Below are 20,052 nucleotides of genomic sequence, written 5' to 3'. Positions count from 1 at the left end.
AACAAGCTTAGCAAACAGACACTATGAGTGCTCAGTTCTGGCACAGAAGAACACAGCAGGTGTTGTCCTAAGACCTCCTCCAGCCGTACCTAAGCTTTAATAAATTGGTTATTGATATCATTTTACATAGCTCCTATAAACAAAAAAAAATACCCCACACATATTACACACCTAATAAAAATGATCCAGTTTTTCCAAGGATGCAGGTTTTTTGCTCCAAGCTAAGCTTAAACACAGCCCCTGAAGTCCAGCATGCAGATAGGCAGACTCCCTTCTCTTTGATGGGTGTGTTATCAGCTTTTCTGCCTTTTATTCCCCCTAGGAAAACAAGTCAAAGTCTTGTGCACAATGTAATAGCTATATGAAAATCAGCTCTTGAAAAATGTCAGCTAATGGTTCTGCCTTAGTAGTTGCCAATCTAGTCAGGGTTATCTACATTTGAATATTCTCCCGGAAAATGATAGGATGTAAATTAAAAACCAAATAGCCATACCATGAATAACGTTCCCTGTAGCTGACACCTTGACATTTGAAGGGCTGAACAGTTTCATACCTTTTCAAAAAAGTACCTAGCTGGCATTTTCAAAGTTTCTACGCTGACATTTTGTGTAAAGGAAGGAAACTAGTGAGGCTAAGAGGCTTTGACGTGTAGGAGTGAGAAAGGTTCCAACAGGCAAAATAGATAAATATGAATTAATTTCAGTGCTTCCACTGTCATTGCCAAAAATCAATGCTATCTGTTTGAACTTGCTTCATTACAACAGGTCAAAGAGAAGTGGTAATGACATACTTAAGTGCGTTAAGGAAGCACTGGCTTTTTATAATTCAGACGTTACAGAATTGCTCTGTATACAGGCAATGAGCTCTGAGACAGCAATAGCTGATAGCATGTGATCTAACTGGTCTTTGATTAGATCAATAGGAAAAGATGCCCATTGCACACATCAGTTGTTTTTTTTTTTTTATTTAGGATGAAGCACATATTCAGGTGGTTGTTGTGCTGTTTTTATATCACAGAAGATGTAGGGCCAGCACTACTTTCAATATGAGACATTAGTTTAACTCCAGGTTCAAGCTGCCCCTAACTTTCAATTTAGCTTGTTAAACTCTGTGTTCCAAAAAGTGATACTGTCTGAGTTTAATGAGCTTTTTTGTGTCTACTTTCCATCTCAAGCTTTTAGCCAAGACCATTTTAGAATGTAATGCAAGTTAAACAAAACGTCAATGTAATAAGCTAAGAGTACGATTACTTGAAATACTGGTTAGCTGGAAAGCATCTTTTTGTAAATGCTTTGTGCAAGAGTCATCGAAATAATTCCAGTACTTTGGCAAAAGCAAAACAGGGAGCCGGGAGCATTACTAGAATACACTGGCTGGTTTACAGCTCTGCAGTGACAGCAGTGATCAGCTTTCACTGCTGAGTTATTACCTTAAGAGCACTACTTGGAAATAACTACATCAGAGCTGTAGTTGGGATACTTTAATGATAAATATGCAAGGTTTACAAGCAAAGAGAAATTATTTCATTAGCCTAACAACATAAGTGGAGAAAAGAGAAAAGACCCAGAAGGCATCAACAAGCTTTCAAGCTCTCACACGCTGCAAACCTGAGGCACCGTTTCCGGACCCAAAAGAAAGTTTTTCTCTCCCCTGTCCCTCCCACCCAAACTGATATTGCTTTGCTGTGGTGAGAGTGTGGATTTATTTACATCAAAGCGATCTTAAGTCACTTACTTTTCACCATGATTCAACGTAGCTAGTAGGAAACTCGTCCAAATAGAGTGATCTTAATCTGGTTTTGCATTTGGATTTTAATTTTTATCTAGGAGCCACATTTCTACAGCTGGCAGCACAACCACTGGGGGTTGTTCCAATAGAATAGCTTCAGCCTAAAGCAAGCGAGCAAAACCAAAGTATTTGGGAATCACCAAGATGAATCTTCAATAACCCTGGCAGACCTCTTGTTCCTACCAGCCTCACTGTGCCCGTTCCTGGAGCTCAGGCACCCAGCAGCTGCCTGAGCACAGTGCTGGGGGGAGCAGGAGGGAGGTTTTTGCTGTGCCCTGACCGTACCTGGGCTTCAAGTCACCTACCTCCTCCTCTTTCTTAGGGTGAGGGGAAAATCCCTCTAAAACTGATTTTTTTTTTTTTTTAAATGAAAAATAAGTCAACATTTCCCTTCCAATGGAAATTCTGAACATTTGAAGTGCCAGTTCAGAACTAAATTTATTGAAGACTTTCCAGAGAATGGAAATACCCAAACTGTGAATAGTTCTTTCTACCTACTAAACACTGAAACACCTTGGTGTACAACTCAGTGTCCATCTACTGATTAAAGTTATTCAACTGTCATACCTTAATTGAAATTAATTAAAAATATCACAAACAAATCAGATGTTTAATCTTTCTAGACATTCCAAATACAGAAAACTTCAATTATTTTGTATTTAACATGATGTATTAAAATAGGGAAAGATTAGTGAAGGGAAATGTTTAAAATTAGTGGCCATTACTGCCATAAAAATTGTAGAAATAAAAAAACCAGATTGTTCAAAATTAAAGAATAAACTGTGAAGTTAAATAGCAAAAGTATCTGCTCACCGAACTGAAGGGAACAAGATGTGCTTTCACTGAACCTATCAAATAATCCATCACTAATGTGTTTATTTGGCACTTGATCACATTTTGGTCTAAGCAACTAAGCAATGGCTATCATCAGGTTAGCAACCTAACATTTTCAATTACTTCAGCAGCTAACAGGCACATCAAATATTTGAACTACTCTGAAGGTTACAGAACACTCAGTCAAATTTCAGTTTGAGAATTTTATTACTTCTCTACAGCATTATGAAAAAAAACATGCCAATATAAGAAAATAGTGTTGCAATGAGCATGCACAGGGCAAGACCACCCCCCCAGTGCACAGCCCTATCTCCGTTTCATTTCTCCAGCCAAAAAATGGCAGCCCCAACATTCCCCACTGATTGTGCAGGCTGAGTTCACAGAAAGAGAAGAGGACAAAGCAACACTTTTTTCTCCCTCTGTGTTTTGCATGCCTTAAACACTTTCTTATTAAACCATTGGCATCTTTTCTGTCTCAATTTATCTTCTCAACCAAAGAAGAGTATGCCATGCATCCATATAGAAAAACATTCAAACATATTTATTCATTCCTTAAACAAACTTACAAATCAAGTAACTGCAACAAAGAGCAAACATATGATAGCAAAACTTAGAAAAAACTAACCATAAACAAGACAAGATTAAAATAAACTTGAACAGTTACTTTGTATGCCAAAACACAGGCTCAAGCAATCCATCCTTAGGAAGTGTGTCAATTACTATTACTCAGAAAACAAAGTATTACCCAAACATTTCTATTCTGATTAAACCATCCATTGCATTTAAGCCTTCCTCTTGGCCTAGTACTTCATCTGTTTTTCCCTCTTTTTGCTTTATGAAGTTTTTTTTTTTTTTTTTTTTAAAAAAAAAAAAGCTTTGGCTTTACTATAAACATCAAAACGAAGTCAAATGAACTTAGGGTAAAGTACCAAGGATCATCTTCCTAGATTACTGTACTGAAAGCCACTAAACTTTAAGCTGTTATGCTTACTGATATTGAAATCATACTTTTCTGTTTGTCTAGTGATCTACAATGAGCAACATTCGAGATGAGGTAGATTTGAGAAATAGTTATCTCTCCATAGTGATGTGAATGTTGCGGTGGAGTGGGAGTGAAGCTGATGAAGGAAATGAATAACCCTTTCCCCCACACTGTTCCTTTACCTCTGGAATATCAAATAGTGCTGCTAGCTGACTTTATATAACCTGAGTTTCATTATATCTCACTGAAATCCCTGAGACTTCTTGTTTTGTCTCATTAACCAATTTTTATAGTGTCTTTTCTTTTAGCCTGCTTGTAAAAGATTTAAGCTCTTATGTGGTCTGCTAGTTCTGCTACATTTCTCCTCCCCTTTCAACCACCAGAAACCAGAGGTAGATAAGAGATGTGGAAGAAACTGCATATTTGAGAGGTCCAGTGGGGACTGAGGAAAGAACTGGATTTATTGAGGGAAGAAATACACAGAAGGGTAAAGAATGTAAATTTGTAACTAAAAAAAACCAACTCCATTAGTTCTACTTCCCACAGAACAACATGTTCTAAAAATTAGTATTTCATTTCAGGATTCTGACTGAATTGAGTTTGAGGAGAGGGCTGAATTTTACAACATTCAGTGGCTACAGAATTTGTTTCCAAATGAACATCCGAGGAGATCTTTTCCCAGCCTATTAAGAATCTGTGTCTCAATGACTAACTAGCACTTAGCTATTGAGGGAGCTAGGAGGAACAAGTTCCTCAACAGTAAACAGCTGCATGGGTCCCTTTCTCCTCATTACTTTCTGCCTCCAGTACAATCAAGGTACTTCTGTTAACACCCTTGCAGCACAAGTTAGAAACCAATGCTCAGAACTCAGAGCAGAGAAGTGTCACAGTTGTATCAAAAAACTTCTGTTGGACTCTGCTGGGTAAAGAAACCTCAAAACAAAACCATTACATGAAAACAAATCAATTCATGATTTAAAAAAAAAGAATTCATCAAGCTGCAGCAGCAAATATCCAAGAAAATATTTTAGAAGTCAAATAAGCACTTTTTTTTTAATTGCTAATTCCCTAGAGAAGAAGCTAAAATTAAAGCATCATCACTACAGAAACAATAAAATTCGTCCCCAAGAAAGCAGGCCAAGGTTGTCATATTTTCTTTCCACAAATCCATCAGCGTAGCAGTAAGGATGAATCTTAAAGTCGTTGAATTCATCAGCTGCTGTGGTTTAGCATCTTATTAAGCAATTTGTACACAGCTCCTTGGACATATGCATCCATCCTGGTTATTTTGCTGGACAGACTCAGGATGACTCAGCTTCTAAAAATCAGATACTTTCAGGCCAATATGGCCAAAGCGGAATCACAGTCCGGTGACAGTCAATACAGTGGTATCAGCTGCTGCACAACAGAGGTAAAGAATTCTTTTTATAATTTTAAAGTGTGATTAGCCCAAGAAGCTCACGAAGGCCTCAGATCTGAAAACAGGCACTTGAAAGAATAAAAAAATACAAGCCTTTTCTGTGAATAGTCTGAATACCAGCTGTAAGGTGAGGAGGCTTTCCACACGCGCTTTTAAAGAAAAAGCAATCCTCTTATTGGGTTTAATCAGCCCACAGCTGAAACACATCAACTAAAAGCTTATGAATGTCAGTCCGTTAATGTCCTCTGGAAAAAAAAAAAATAATCCTCTGGAGCACTCAAAATAAGCCATTCACAAATGGTCCATTGCTCTGGCATCCTATCTGGCAACAGTTCTGTGTATTAACAGAGACAGCTCACCTACTGCAAGCAAGTCTTGTCTCACCTGCTGCAAAACAGAGCCAAATACTTCAACGTCACAGTGCCTGCTCCAAAAATATAAAGCAAAGCAAAACCCTAAAAACAACGAAACCAAGAAAAGCCAACGTTTACAGTCTAATGTGAGGCTCAAACACAAGTGCAAGTGACAAGTAAAAAGGCAAAGCTGGTTGGAGCTAGAACAAGAGATGCTGCAATGCAGTTAGATGAAATTTATGTACATATTCATCTCAAATGATCCAAGATGAATTTTTCTAGCAGAGATGGAGGAACGGCCAACATTAGCAACTCATCTTCTGAGCATTAAAGTAATAAGGCTCAGAAAGGACTCCATAAGGTAGAAGTTGGTGGTGAATGTCTTGCAGGCCTCTTCACATCTACATTGTCACCTGAGGTAAAGTAGCAAGAATGAAAGTCTTTCCTTATCTATCATTGGGAAAGCAGAGTTTGTCGGTTTTCTTTTTCAGAATTAGAGGATTCTGGAGTTTCTGTTAAAATTAAAGAATGAATTTCTTCTTCCTTGATTAACCTGTCATAAGCATTCATAGAATCATCCTTTGCACAGCTCTGAAAGAGAAGAACAACATTTTAAACAGAATTTCTTCATAGTAAGTATTGGTTTTTTTCAACCCCCCAAAAGTAAGACCAGTTTCACAACATACAGTATGTATTATGGTGAAAAAGCAAAGATAGTTGGGCAAGAAATCATTTTTCTCAGGGGCATAACTTAGTCCCAGCTGACAGAAGAGTTATGCTTTCTGGTGACAAGGAAGAACTGAAGGTTGGCCTCTACCTTAACAGAGTAATCCCAACTACAGCTAATGTGTGAAGGCCAGGCAGGAAGGCAGATGAGTGAAAATGTATGCACTTAGCCCAGTTTTCAAAGACCCTGAACATATAGAGAAGATCAAGATAATACTCTGAGGCAAGAACAGTGTTACTTGTGGTAAAGCACTTGTAAGACAAAGTGCAACAACTACAGCAGTTATGATCCTGATGGCCAGGAGCTCCATCTTAGTCCCACAATGATCAACGCATGCTGCAACATTTATCCAAAAAAGTAGTAAACTAGGAGGCCAGACCCATGCTTTCCACATAGTTCTAGCTTTCTATTAGGGGAGCTCTGTATACCCCTACAGAAGAAGGGACTACTGTATCTTGGACTCCACCTCAGTTGAAAACATCCACTACGCATGCAGTGCCATAAGCCCAGATAGCCACTATCCTCTACAAAGGTTTCACAGGTAGCATCAATTTTGAGATGCCACGGTAAGTCAAAAGGTCCTTTCCATACAAGGATTGTGTTCAGAGAACAACATACATTGCCTCGTGTCCAGGTTTGAATTAGGGCTTGTCAGTGCACTTCCCTTAGGATTTTTTAAATCTGCTGAGTTAGTTCTGTTTAGAAACCCAGACACAAAAACTGCAGAAGAATTTCTATAATCAGTATTATGTTTCCTGAAATAAGGATTCAAAACAAGACTTCCATCATGCAAAGCTAGAAGCAGCTATATTATACCTATAGTTTTGTTCTTTCGTCGGTGAAAAATTACATGTCTTTATTTACCTCATAGCTAACTGATTGCAATAAAAGTAGAAGTGCTAAAAGTGGAAGTTTCTGGAAGTCAAATATGAGTAGCTTTATTCAGCATCATAAATATGAGGAATGAGCAAAGACCTGAATGTTCACGAAAATTTTAGTGCAGTTGCAAAAGACCCAAACCAAATTTGAGGGCCTAGCAGGCTGTGAAATAGCAGAATAATGAAATTCTATTAATGTATCTAGAAAAATATAAACAATTTAAGGAAAAAAACCTCTCTGATTTGGGTAATTGTTTCAGTACAACTCTTTCCATTGTAAATACTTAGTCTGCATATGATATACTTACATATATTGTTATTTTTTAGTATGAAAAAGAAAACTGGAAGCTTACAGATTCCAGCTCAATAGACAAGGTGTCCAAACAGCTTTGTACTAACCTGAGGATTGTCATTCTGCTCTCCAAACATGCGCTTAAGTATTTCTCTAGGGTCCGGGATTGGTGGAAGAATTAATATCTTAAGCCTTCAGAAAATTAAAAAGAAAAGCTTTAGAAGAAAGATATATTAATTTAAAAATCACTATTTCAAAGTAATTCCTGAGTGCAGTCTAGAAAATGTGTGGAATCAGCTTTGATACCACTGGCTAGCCTTTATCCTCCGTGCAACTGTAGCCTATTTTTTTAATCCCACAAAATATATATATTTGCTTAATTTTGTATTTGGATTTCATTGCTTAAAGAGAGGGAATGCAATGTCTACGCTACATAAATCTAACTGTAAGCAAATATAAGCAATGTTACCAAAGTGGAAACAGAGCACGTATTTGGTCTATAACCCTAATGACTGAGTTATGATTGCATTGCCATTTTTCTTATTCAATGCATGTTACTCAGAAAACAGCTACTGTTGAAACATGTAACATCATGGGCAGTTATCTAGAAGAGATGCATTACAATGGAAGTCAAAAAATTAATCAGAAATAATGTATTGACAATAAAGCAATATAATTACCTACCTTTTAAGGTAAACTAGTAGGACTATTGTAGATACTGCTACTATTAATGGAATGGTGACTATTAAAACAAAATAGAACGTAGAATCTGGATTCACACCTGAAAGACAAAAATTGTTGAAGTTTAGGGATGTTTTGGGAGGCTTTCTGGGAATAATGACAATAAATCAAGTCTCTAATTCAGAGACAATGTTTTTCAAATACACTAACTTTTGTAGGCAAGAACTCATTTTTCAAAATATGATGTTATAATGTAGATACAGTTGATAAGACAATGAAAAACAGAGTTGGGTCTGAAAAATCAACAGCTCTAGAAAGAACTTATTGCACAGCTAAATGGATGGCAACCCCATCAACATATATAGTAATGCATGTAGTAACAGAAATCCCTTGCTCGTACATAGGAAGATGACCTTGAACTCCCATTTACTTAGCAGACAAAAGCATGAGATTACTAACAGATGAAAAATGAAGTTCAAATTCAAGGAACAACTGTTCTCACCAATACTCTTTTCTTCACTCCATTCACTGCAGAGCTTGCTGCTGTAACACTCAGGCTTTGGTTGTGCTCTTACTTGGAAGGTATACTTGCTATTAAAATCAACACTAGGAATTGACGTACGATTAGATGTAACCTAGGATACAAAGAAAAGGTTATTGACGTTGTCTGATTACTAACATATTCTCAGTCATTTACAAGCCCATTTTCATCATGTAGCTAATGTATTCTTAATGTTTAGATGGAAGATCTATTTGTGAATACCAAACTTCTTAAAAAAAAAAAGGATATAATAGCATTTAACCAGCAAAGACTGCCTAAATAGAGATTCCAAAGCTAAGATTTGAACTGACTCAGTGCTATACCTATTATACATCATTTGGCATAAATGATTAAAATAAGACTATGCCTGGAGCAGAACTTTTTGTTTTGTTTTTGAGAAACATCTGTGATTTACACTTCCTTCCCCTCCCTCAGTCAGGGTAACAATGTTGATCTAATTCTGACCATACAAAAGCTTTCTGTGATGCCTCTACAGACGGCTAAGATGGAACTTCACTTATTTTTGATCCAAGAGGCCAGTTTTCTGAATGTTGATGTAATTCAGGCTTGCTAAATTTTAGGTAGTACACACAACTAGAAGCTCTGCAGAAGAAGACTGACACTTTTCTTTTAAATTTACCATATTGTTTACCATTCTGATCAGACAGCAATCAGGCTGATTACGCATATTCAGGCATGAGTACATCCAGACACTAAAACCAATGTCTTTTATATGTATGTCAAAATTGGCATATCTAAGAGCGCACACTTTTTTTTTCCCCCACCCCTGCCTCCTACCCTCAGTCTTTTCTTCCCCTTGACTTTCTGTATCACTTTCTGTGCATCAGCAACTAATTTTGCTTTATGGTATTCGAGTCGTGTCATCCAAGGACAAGTCAGTCATCTGACAGAGAACAGACCAATAGCATGCAAATAAAACAAGAACAGACCAAAGTTCCATACCAAAGAGAAGTAAACAGGTTATACACATGGCAGTATATTCCCAGGTAAGTGCTATTTGGTTTAATAAATACTTCTTTATCAGAGACTCTTCACATGTTATTGCTTTGCCATAATAGATGGTAAAGATTTGGAAGACAAACACGGATTATGTTGGATAGATATTACTACCAGAAAACTATTATATGGAAGAAAAACCTATTCAATCCACACAACACTTTCAGCTAGTACAACAGACAGACACATTCACATGCAGCATATGCAATCATTCATTTTCAAACAGCAAATTTACTATGAACATCAATACAAATTATAGAAGATGCACAGGAAAAAAAATGTTAACTGTAAGTAATGAAAACTTACTCGAATTGTTTGAGCAACAGTCAGATCACCATTGTGATATCTCAATTCATAATAGAGACAGTTTGCTGGAAAGGTGTCTGATTCACTCCACTGTAGATATATTCCACCATTAACATATGATACTTCAACTATTTTTGGTGTAGCAGGTTTTACTGAAATATAAAATAGAAATAATTAAAAATTATATTTCACTGGTTACACATGTGGTTAGAAGTCCTGTATTGCATATTACGCATACACAGTTTAGCAACAGAAAGAGGAAAAAAGTTAGCACCAAAAAAATAAAGAGGGAATAAAAACAATGGAACAGTAGGAGTAGAAAAGAGCTAAAAACAAATGACAACAAAAAACACCCACCTCCCAAAAAACCCTATAGATTATCTACATAATTTCTAAATCAAAAGATCAGTAGAAGAAAACATATCATGTTGTCTGATGCACAGCTTGCAAGCAGCAAGCTTCTCAAGCACATTGGTATATCAGCAAGCTTCATTCCCCACCCCCACTTTTTTTTTTTTTTTTCCAGGCTACGTGGCATTAAACTTACCAAGGGTGGTAGGATTTTTACTTGCACACACAGGCCTAATTTCTTCTGAATCATCTCTAATCAAAATACTGATAGCTGGGTAAGTATTGGTAAACCTTGGGAAGGTAAGACTGAATGTGCATTCAAAGCTTCCTTGGCTCATAGAATAGTTTTTGCATTTCTTAGGATTTTTCAAACCATCAAACCTACAGGAATAAAAATATATATACATTTTTAAAGAACTTCAGAAGAATAGGATAGCGGGGAGTAACCTTATTTTTTAAGCTTGTTACGAATTCTAAAGACTGATCTTGTATTGTACTATAACATATATAAAACTAAAGCTAAACAAAGTAAGATGCTTCTCATTTATATCAAGCTTTAGGAAGAATATTATTTTCATAAAGTGTCCAATATCAGAAAGAGAGACAGGTCACAGTGTTTATATATCCAAGCAAAGATAACAGTTGCTTTCAGCTTGAGTTCACATTTTCCCCGTGGGAAAACAACTTCAAGGAAAAAAAATAAAAATCAAACCAATCTGGATCACTTCCCATCAACAGAATTCCACTTGTGACAGGATGAAATCACCAACACCCTTTAGCAATGCCTAAGGTATTGCTGCTCTTGCTTCACATGGTCAAATTTCACCTACTGCATGCATTTGCTTTTCAAAACGTCAGTATTCACTTCCAATAACAGAGAAGCTTTGTCTACCTTCTTCCTTGTTTCTGTCTTCCCTAGGTTCCACTGAAAATATTCCAGTAGCTTTTCCTCTGTAGAAAATTAGGGAATCAATCTCTCAAACCAGTAACCAGGGCTCCATTTAGGAGCACAATAGGAGTAAAGTTCCCCTATTTCACATCGCTCTATATAGGGGACACCAAAGCCAAAACTGCCTGTCCTGTTTTTAAGCCCCCTTTTGTATCTGTCCTTCTCATCTCTCTACTCCAGGTCTGGTGAAGACGGGAAGCATTCAGAGCAGACAGCACTATGTAGGGACACCAACCTGCTCTAGTAAGTCTCCGTTTCAGCAATTATTCCTATGCACTGTCAGGATTTGTTTGTTCTATGCGAGTGTTATAAATCACATTCACTTCGGATGAAGAGATACATTTTAGAAGAAAACATTAAAGAAAAATAACAAAATAAAACAAAACCAAGCAGTATTTTTTCAGGTCATTTTTCAGTCATTTCTTAGTAAAAACAAACAAACAAACAAACCCCTGACCTCTCCTGCATTATAGAAAAAGCATCTTTCAGTCCAAAAATCAAGTGTTTCCTTAGTTTTCAGCCTTAAAATTTTAAAGTATCTTTTTCTTTTTGTTAAGCAAAACGTTGGACTGAAATGGAGAAAAGGTGTTTGACTTTCAATTATTTTTGCCATAAATTCAGTTAAGCAGCAGTAATCAAATCACTCTGATGCCGCTGCAGCTACATCTTTTATATTACGGGGTAAGATTGAAGCATTGAGTTCTCATCTAAAGCACTATTCCAGTAAGTATCCATATACCTACAAATTCAGGTCTTCAACTCCTCATTTTTACTGTTCTTGTAATAAACAAAAAAGCCTCCTGTGAGTAACAGATTAGACCATTAGAGAACAGTCCTCCAAGCATTTAACTAACACAGGAAGTCTTCTGCTGTTTGCTGTCAAATTGCATTAAATACAACAGTCTGTGAGACTGACACTGAAGAGGGAAAGACTTTAGTCCATTCAGATAAGACACAAAGCTGATTTAAAAACTACAGGGGACTTACAAAAATAAAATTTCAATATTTCTACGGAAACTAATACAACTTGGCATTTCACAAGCCCCATCAACATGCAGAAGTATGCATAGATTAGTGCGCACAGATCTTGCTGCCAAGTTTTTGCTCACACCACAACTCTGTTCCTTTGGAACAAGAGTCTATTTATGGCAGTCAGCTTGCAAGCATGGATGATGATAAAAAGATGTTCATTACTTTCATTGCAAATAAGTTATTTATGACATAGAAGATACAAACAAAACTACTAGATGTTAATGCTTCCATGCCATTTTCCAATGATTTAAGAGATGATATATGCATTAGTGAGTGATTCTGACTTAAATGGCCCATGCTTATTGGGCTTTAAAGAAAGGAATGAATATACTGTTCTAGTGCAGTTCTTCTTTTTCCTTGTTTGAATCCACAATTAGAAAAAAGCAGAAAAGAAATAGCAGTTATTTTTAAAAATAACTACAGAAGCAGCAAATCTTTCATATAATAAACATATCAGCTTCCCAAACAGACTCAGTAGTGGCAACTTCTTCAGTTGCTAAATTTTCTGTTGGACAGGACCCAACACTAACTTGTATGCAGTGCTTTTGGAATCTCTCAAAGCAACAGGAAATAAAGTAGTAAATCTAAAGTAATGTAAAACTACAGATTAACACTAACAGGGTTGGCAACAAGAACTTAATACGAACCAGTAGAATAAAGTATAATTGGTATCACTACTTGCATTCTCTCCAGGATGCCACTTACAAACCATGTACTCCAAATTGTGCCAAACACAGTTCAAACCAACAGCAGCAGTCCCTGGAATACCTACAAAAGAAAATTGAAAGACATCAACGTTTATTTTGCCAGCAAATTCTTACCTCAGTTTCCAAAAGTAAAACATCCCTTTTTACGTAACTAACGATGCTCGAAAGGCAAAGATGGGTTACCTCTCAAGCCTGCAGTCTCAGCACTATAAATCCAGTTGTTTATTGAAATCTCACCAGGACAGCTTCTAAATGTCAGCTTACTGTAACACTGAATCTCAAAGTTTCCACGATGTTTGAATTACTACTCAGTTATCTGACACTAAGCACAAGGTGGTGAGTCAGAAACAATATTTTGTTTCTATTAAACTACTGATACTTTAAAAAAGAATTAAAGTAATTACCACTTATAGGGACAGTGCTAAGCTTTGTTATAGTTATTACAGACATCTCCATAAAAATAGTATTTAATTATAGTTATCTTCTCCAGACAGAGTATTAGCTTCTCAGTATTCTAAATACAGAAATACCTGTAGCTCTTAAATAAGGACACAAGCAACACTGGGGTTAAGTTGAATTTTTAATTGACACCCATATACCTCTAGACATTTGACTTCTTCAACATATTGAAAACACAAGTTATAGAACATAAAATCAAAACACAATTTTGCTTAGTGCCTGCTTCATAACTTTTGCTATGTAGCCTTCATTCCTGGACAACAAGAAACAGAAAATATTTTTCTCTACTCATTTTACTATTCACTCAGCTACCTTTCGAAAAAGAGAGAACCTTACAGTAATTAAGTCCCTTTTTTATTCACAGACTTGTTAAGTTTGCTAGATTCATCCCTCCAACGTTTACAAGTGTAGTTTAAGTAGTCTTGCTGGTATAGAGAAATCATAGAAAATATATTTAGATTTTAGTGATAAGTCAGCAGACTTAATCAACATAAGTGCTCTCATCTCACAACCACGGGATGGCAGAAACAAGATTAATGATGGGAATCAGGATGTCTTGGAAGTGCACTGAAATTTTAAAAGCTTGCCAGTAACATTTTAAGTGTCAGAAGAGTACTTTGGTTTAAACGTACCAAAGTCATTTTACTAAGCTTTGTCAACTGACCTTTCCATTGCCTCTGGTATCTCTCAGACATTTTGCTCTGATATAGTTCTAAGATATTTTGTTAAAATAGCACAGATAAAACTACATCTCCTCAGTCCAACAGAGGCACGTCTGTCTCAAGTCTTGCCTTTTTGCACGTTACCTTTTGGTAGAACAGAAGTCTCCACCCATCGACTTGGTTCACTGGCATTATCATGCTTGCATTCACTTCTCACTTTGAAACGCATTTCCTCATTCAGGAACGTATCCGTCACGCGAAAGAGACTCTTACTCCACTGCTAGGTTTAGATGGGGAAAAAGAAAACCATAGCATTTGGTATATCGTATCAAATACATGGAAATTACTGTTAAAATGAAAGTACATTAGAGTCCATCAAAAAAGCTGCAATTCAAAGACAAATGAAATGAACGTCTGATAACGTGGAAGTCTCAGTGTCACTTAACTTTTCTTTTTCCTTATCAGGCATGCTCAGAAGTCACCAAAGGAAAACCTCTCTTTGTGGCTATTAGTCGTATTTATTACTAACTGAAGTGAGAGACCAAGGAACTAGTATAAGGTGGAGGAAAATGGTCCTAGAGTAAGTCTGCACGAGTAATGCAAAATACACCTGGTTATACTACAGTTATACAGAAAGAAGCTTACAGAGTCAACCTTCACACTGCACATTCACATGTGCACACATACAGAAAGAACATCTGAAATAATAAAAAGAGTCTACAAGGATATAAGAAGCAAAGAAAAAAAAATCCACAAACGGCTATTAAGTACAGTGACATCACAGCAGGACCAAGAAGTCCACGAACTTCTATTTTTGCAAAAAAGTATGTGTTTGTGCAAGCAAAAGGCTAAACCTTTTCTCATGCACTTTCTTGATCATTTTTGGCTAGGGTGATGCCTTTTACTTGACTGGAAACAAGATAGAAAAAAAAATTGTTATGATCAAAGAATGGTATAACCACTCTTATGCATTGTGTGTATAGAAATAATAATATTGGCACTAATAAAAGCGCAAGGAAATCTAACAGCTATTAACAAACTACATTCTACCAACTGTAATGCAAGACAACAACAAGACAAAGCACACTCTCGTTTATCCTGTTACATGAAACTGTCTAACAGCTCTTTCACTGCTGTTGACCTTAACATTTGGTAAACCTTTCTACAAATTCATTCCACTTATAAACCAAGCAGACTTTCAACTTGTTAATGAACCTATTAAAGAGGTAAATAGGTTTCTGCTGAGTTGGCAAGTACAACTGGCTCATATAAAGGTCTGATGAAGATCATTAGAGGAGGGGATGTCAAAAATGAAATATCACCCTTTTAGCAGTGTCCAGCCATTAAAGCTGCTCAACTGTTTGTGAAACTGCAGTCTTACTTCAAGTCCAGGATATCCCGTAGCTATCAGAAAGAATACAGCAGTCACAGTGAAGAGGCCATTATATCGGGCCATAAAACTACAAGAAGTGCTCAACAACAAAGAACTATTTCAGGAGGCATCCTTAGAGGCACAGTTTCTTTTTCAGGAAAAAAAATTTGTTCCATGTCGTATTCCTAACACAACACCCAGGAATAAATGTAAGCACAGGTGCTGGGACAAAGCAAACATGGGAATGCGTTAATACTTGGCATTACTTCCAAAAGCCTCTAAACAGTCAAATCACAATTGCACCAAGATTAACGTGCAAACTTCTTTCTTGAATTGAGCTCATAGTGAAGCAGGTTGGCCTTTGCAAATTCACATTTACATCTTATACATGTAGGCTGCTCTGTGTGTGTATATTGTGTATTTTCCTGAAAGGCTGTAAAAACCAAAAGATGGAAACAAGTCTTTTCACATTATTATTATTGTACTTCTGCATTATCAGTCGTAGCTCGATTATCAGAGAGTGGCAGAGAGATTTTTCTAGTCTCCATGTTCCACATGCTGGTATGACTCATTTTTGAGGTTTTGATCCCATGATGAGAATTAAGGGTTATATTAAAACTATATTTTATATATATATAAAAACATATATGCACAGTTTTATCACAATAATATATTCACTGGAGCACAGGACAGCTTCAAGATGTGAGGAACTTACTCTTTGGTCCTGAGGGACCTCATCAATCACTATGTCACTGGAATATTCCAGGTCACAGCTACTGCTGATGTTCTCTGGGGGATTCCATGTCCAGTTCAATGTACAGATTTGGACAAATGAATAATTTAAGTTGGATGGAGGTGGAAGAACTTTTGCTCCTAAAAGAAAGGAGAAATTGTCAGTATAACAATCCTGTTGGTCCACATTTCATCACTGAAAGATTTTTTTTTTAAACTCTCCAAAAGGAAAGAACACAAATGAATTCTCAACTCTGTCTGTTCCTACTTGCTATCAGATAAGTTACTGTCCAAAGTGTTTGTACTCTTCCAACAGAGTCCATTAATTATTTAAATAATTATAAGAAACACACACAAAAAAAACCACGTTTTAACGTTTTATAGGAAATTGCAGCATGCAACAATATAGTGCTTGTCTTAATGAAATTTATGTTGGCAGAGGGAAGATGAATCTAAATGCCCTGGTTTTTCAGTTCTTTCTTGCTGTGAGTTTGCATCATTCATGCCAATTTCTAGTAAATACATTTTTTTAGTAAATACATTTAAATTATGAGAAGCAGTTAATGCTTTATTCTACTAGTAATTAGCCTTTGATACAGTTTTAAAAAGAGCACTTTACAAAAAGACAAACAACAAAACTCACAAGTAGCAGTTGTAAGTTACAACCACGATTTAGCCCAATATAAGCAAAAACGAGAATATTAGAAAAACAACCAAAAAACCACAACACTTTTTCAATTACTCACCTATTAAACTTTTAATGCTATGCTCATGCACAGTGAGCAAAATCAGTGTGAGAAAAAACAGTAATTTACTGCTGGCGCACTTCACTGGTAATTTTTTTCACCTCCCCAAAGACAAGACAGAAGCCGAGGAAGAGCCATGACTCAGAAATACTTGATGGGATAAATCCATTTGTGCCTTGAACCTTTCTCACATTTGTGCACTGAGTCACAGTCTACTCAATATCCAGTCACACAGCTCGAAGGTCAGATTAGAAAAGGAAGAATAGAAATGAGACAGAAAGTAGGAAATTGCCATGAAAGATTAAAGTATGAGTCTAAGTCAAATTCCAGAGAAAGTTCGCAATTGGTAATTCCCTAAGAAATTGAAAGTGATTAAGCTTCCCCCCTCCCTCCCCTCTGTGTACTATTAAAAGATATTAATTAAGAGGCCAAATGAGACTGCTTCTCGACCGCATTTACAAGTATCACCACTGAAGCACCACCACCCACTTGTCTGTGGAAAGAGAGTATCCCTGTTATGCGGCAGTTTCATAAACACTCCCAGTTGATATCAACAGCACTGCAGGTCTTGCTCATCCCAGGAAACCTGTCTCAAAACCCCTCCAACTTTTGGGGAAGCGTGTATGGAAACAGCAAATAGTTACACCGAGATGCAGTCTCCCATCCAGTTCACTGTGCAACCACATTGGCTTCTCCTAGCACAAGGAAGAAGGTGGATGAAAAGGCAAAAAAGGTTCTTTCAGCAAGATTTTTTCGTAAGTGTCTGTGACACAATTATCTTGCGTTCCCTGGAGCCAGATCTTCTAAAACTTGAAGAAAATTCATGAAACACTTGGAGGTTTCATAGACATAGCTAAAGAACAGGCAATAGCAGAGATCGGACGCTATCACCATTTGTGTGTCCATGTATACGTGTGACTATGTTCTCGTTTCTTTGTGAATAGTTACTAGGATTTGCTCATTTAGTCTGACTATTCCTAGCTTTTCTGAATGCTTGAAACTTACAGGATTTTTTGTTTTTAAATGATGACCACAGAAGCAGAGAAGAGAACATGTAGCTCTTCAGAGCCAATGAACTTACAAAAATAGCCTCCTCTTTGAAAACTAAACCTAGTCAGCTAGCCAGAACATCTTTACCTATTATCTGTTCGACTAGCAAACTCTCTAGTGAACAGCACCAGGGCCTGACTTCGCAAGTACTGAGTGTTTCTTGCCCAAGTCCTTTAAAACATGTAAGCAAGCAAGCAAGCAATCAAAAAAACAAACAAACAAAAAAAACCAGCACATATTTATTCAAAATAACTACATAGCTCCAAACATTCTCTTCTCATGATCAACTTTTTTGTTATTACCTACAAAAGCCACAAATCATTTAAAAAATGTATAGTTTTCTCTCTGACTGACATTCTGAAGTTCTGCACATTTCCTTTTAACGCGTCTGATGAGAAGTAATGGAGTGTGCAGATTTCTAACTGCCCAAAGTAAGAACTGTGAATATTCAAGATTTATAAATAAATGAATAAATCACATTAGCATAAAAAGTATAAATCTGAAAAGTTTAAGGTTAAAGCACAAGTTTAAGAATTGTGTGGATTAATGTTATATTCAGATGAAAGTTTTCTTTTATTCATAGGCTTGGCCAGTCCCATTTTTTTAAATTATGAAGATATACATACAGTCTAATACTTTTGCTATTAAAATCTCATTGGTACAGCACTGCAGGAAAACATCTCAAAGACAAATTACAAAACATATGAAGGGCATTATTATTTTACTCTTAAAAAAAAACAACACGGTAATGGTTTCTAAAAAAGCGTGGCAGTAATTGTAGCAGAGATTAGCAGAAACAATCCCGCATTTAAAAAAAAAAGAAGAAATGAAACGTTTTATTTTAAAGAGCAATAAGATGGAAACATCAATGAATGGTTCGTATGAAGTACTGTAAAATATCATAAAATACTTTCTACTTGCATTTTGTCCTCCTATATTTTCTTAAGATTGATTTCATCCTATAAAATTGAATGACAGCCGGTTAAAAAAATAGCAATTCTTTAACGCTTGTTACTGTGCTGGTGCATTAACAGCGGCAAAGATAGAGCAAGGCTTCACCCCCCATTTCCTATTAAACCCTCTCACACATTCACTCTTCTTTTCCTCCTCCTAAGGCGTCGTGCTCGCAAAAGCGAGGAAACCAAAACTAATGGCAAACGCAAGGTACAAGGCGTACAGTAAGGGAAACTTTGTGCACAGAGCTCCAGTAAACAACAAACCCAGCTTCTTCAGCGCTGTCAGCGACAGCTTTCCTGATTTCCAGGAATCTGCCTCAAGACACACGCACGGAGAAGGCGGTGGGCTTCTGCTTGGATTTTTAAGACAGAGACAGCCCCGGGAACCGAAGACAAGAGCTTAAAAGGTATTCGCCACCCCTGTCAAACGCTGCCTTTACAGAGAAAGACGAGCGGAGTTGTACGCATCCCCTTCCCCCTGTCTCGTAAGACGCCGAGGACGCTCCGAGCACTGATCTCGCCAAAGCTTAGGCGATCTCCACCACGAAACGAAAGCACTGGGCTTCGGTACGCGGACACGAACGTCTCCGCGCCGGCCCGGCCGCCCGCGCCAGCCCCGCAGCCGCTCGGCAGGGGCAGATCCCCGCACGGCGCTGCCGGCACCGCCGCTCCGCCGGGCCCCCGAGCCGGTTACGGGCTGGGGCCGGCAGCGAGGCCACCCCGGCCCCGACCCCGCGGGCGAAGCGGCCGGCGGCGGAGCCGCGGTGCCGGCGGCGGAGCCGGCAGCGGAGCGGAGCGAGCCCGGCGCGCTGCTCGCAGCCGGCCGGGGGTCCCACCGCCACCCCCCCACCCACCCCAGCCCGGCCCGCTCCTCACCTGCCGCCGCCACCGCTGTCACCGCCCAGCAGACGGCGAGGAGCAGCCGGCCCCGCAGCGCAGCTCCGAAGGGACCGGCGCGATCCATGGCTCCGCCGTCCCGGCCGTCCGAGCGCGCCCCTGACTCCCACTTCCCGTAGCGGGGGCCGGGCCAGACGGGAAGAGCCGCGGCGCGGCCCGCCCAGGTAACCCGAGCCGAGCGGGGAGCGGCCTCGGCAGGGCGGTGGCGGCCGCCCCGCCCCTGCTACCTGGGCCGCCCCCGGCCCGGCTCTGCTGCCCCGCACCCGAGGGTGCGGGCTGTGTCTGCCCCGCCGGGGGGGGGGCATCCCCTGCGGGGCCGG

General features: G+C 38.3%; 1 protein-coding gene across 1 annotated transcript; it reads right to left on the bottom strand.

The window, feature by feature from the left end:
- Nucleotides 1–2,810: 2,810 nt before the first annotated feature.
- On the bottom strand, nucleotides 2,811–20,052 carry IL13RA1 (interleukin 13 receptor subunit alpha 1). Its single transcript, XM_083797050.1, is given in 12 exon segments — nucleotides 2,811–5,968; nucleotides 7,382–7,466; nucleotides 7,959–8,055; nucleotides 8,458–8,590; nucleotides 9,820–9,971; nucleotides 10,367–10,551; nucleotides 12,799–12,919; nucleotides 14,124–14,259; nucleotides 16,067–16,224; nucleotides 19,712–19,834; nucleotides 19,837–19,918; nucleotides 19,921–20,052. Coding segments are annotated over 12 exon segments (1,527 nt in total). The 5' UTR covers nucleotides 20,038–20,052; the 3' UTR covers nucleotides 2,811–5,830.

The sequence above is a fragment of the Anser anser genome, assembly GCF_964211835.1.
Source record: "Anser anser genome assembly, chromosome: 13".
Lineage (NCBI taxonomy): Eukaryota > Metazoa > Chordata > Aves > Anseriformes > Anatidae > Anser > Anser anser.
This window is presented reverse-complemented; position numbering and strand designations above follow the sequence as displayed.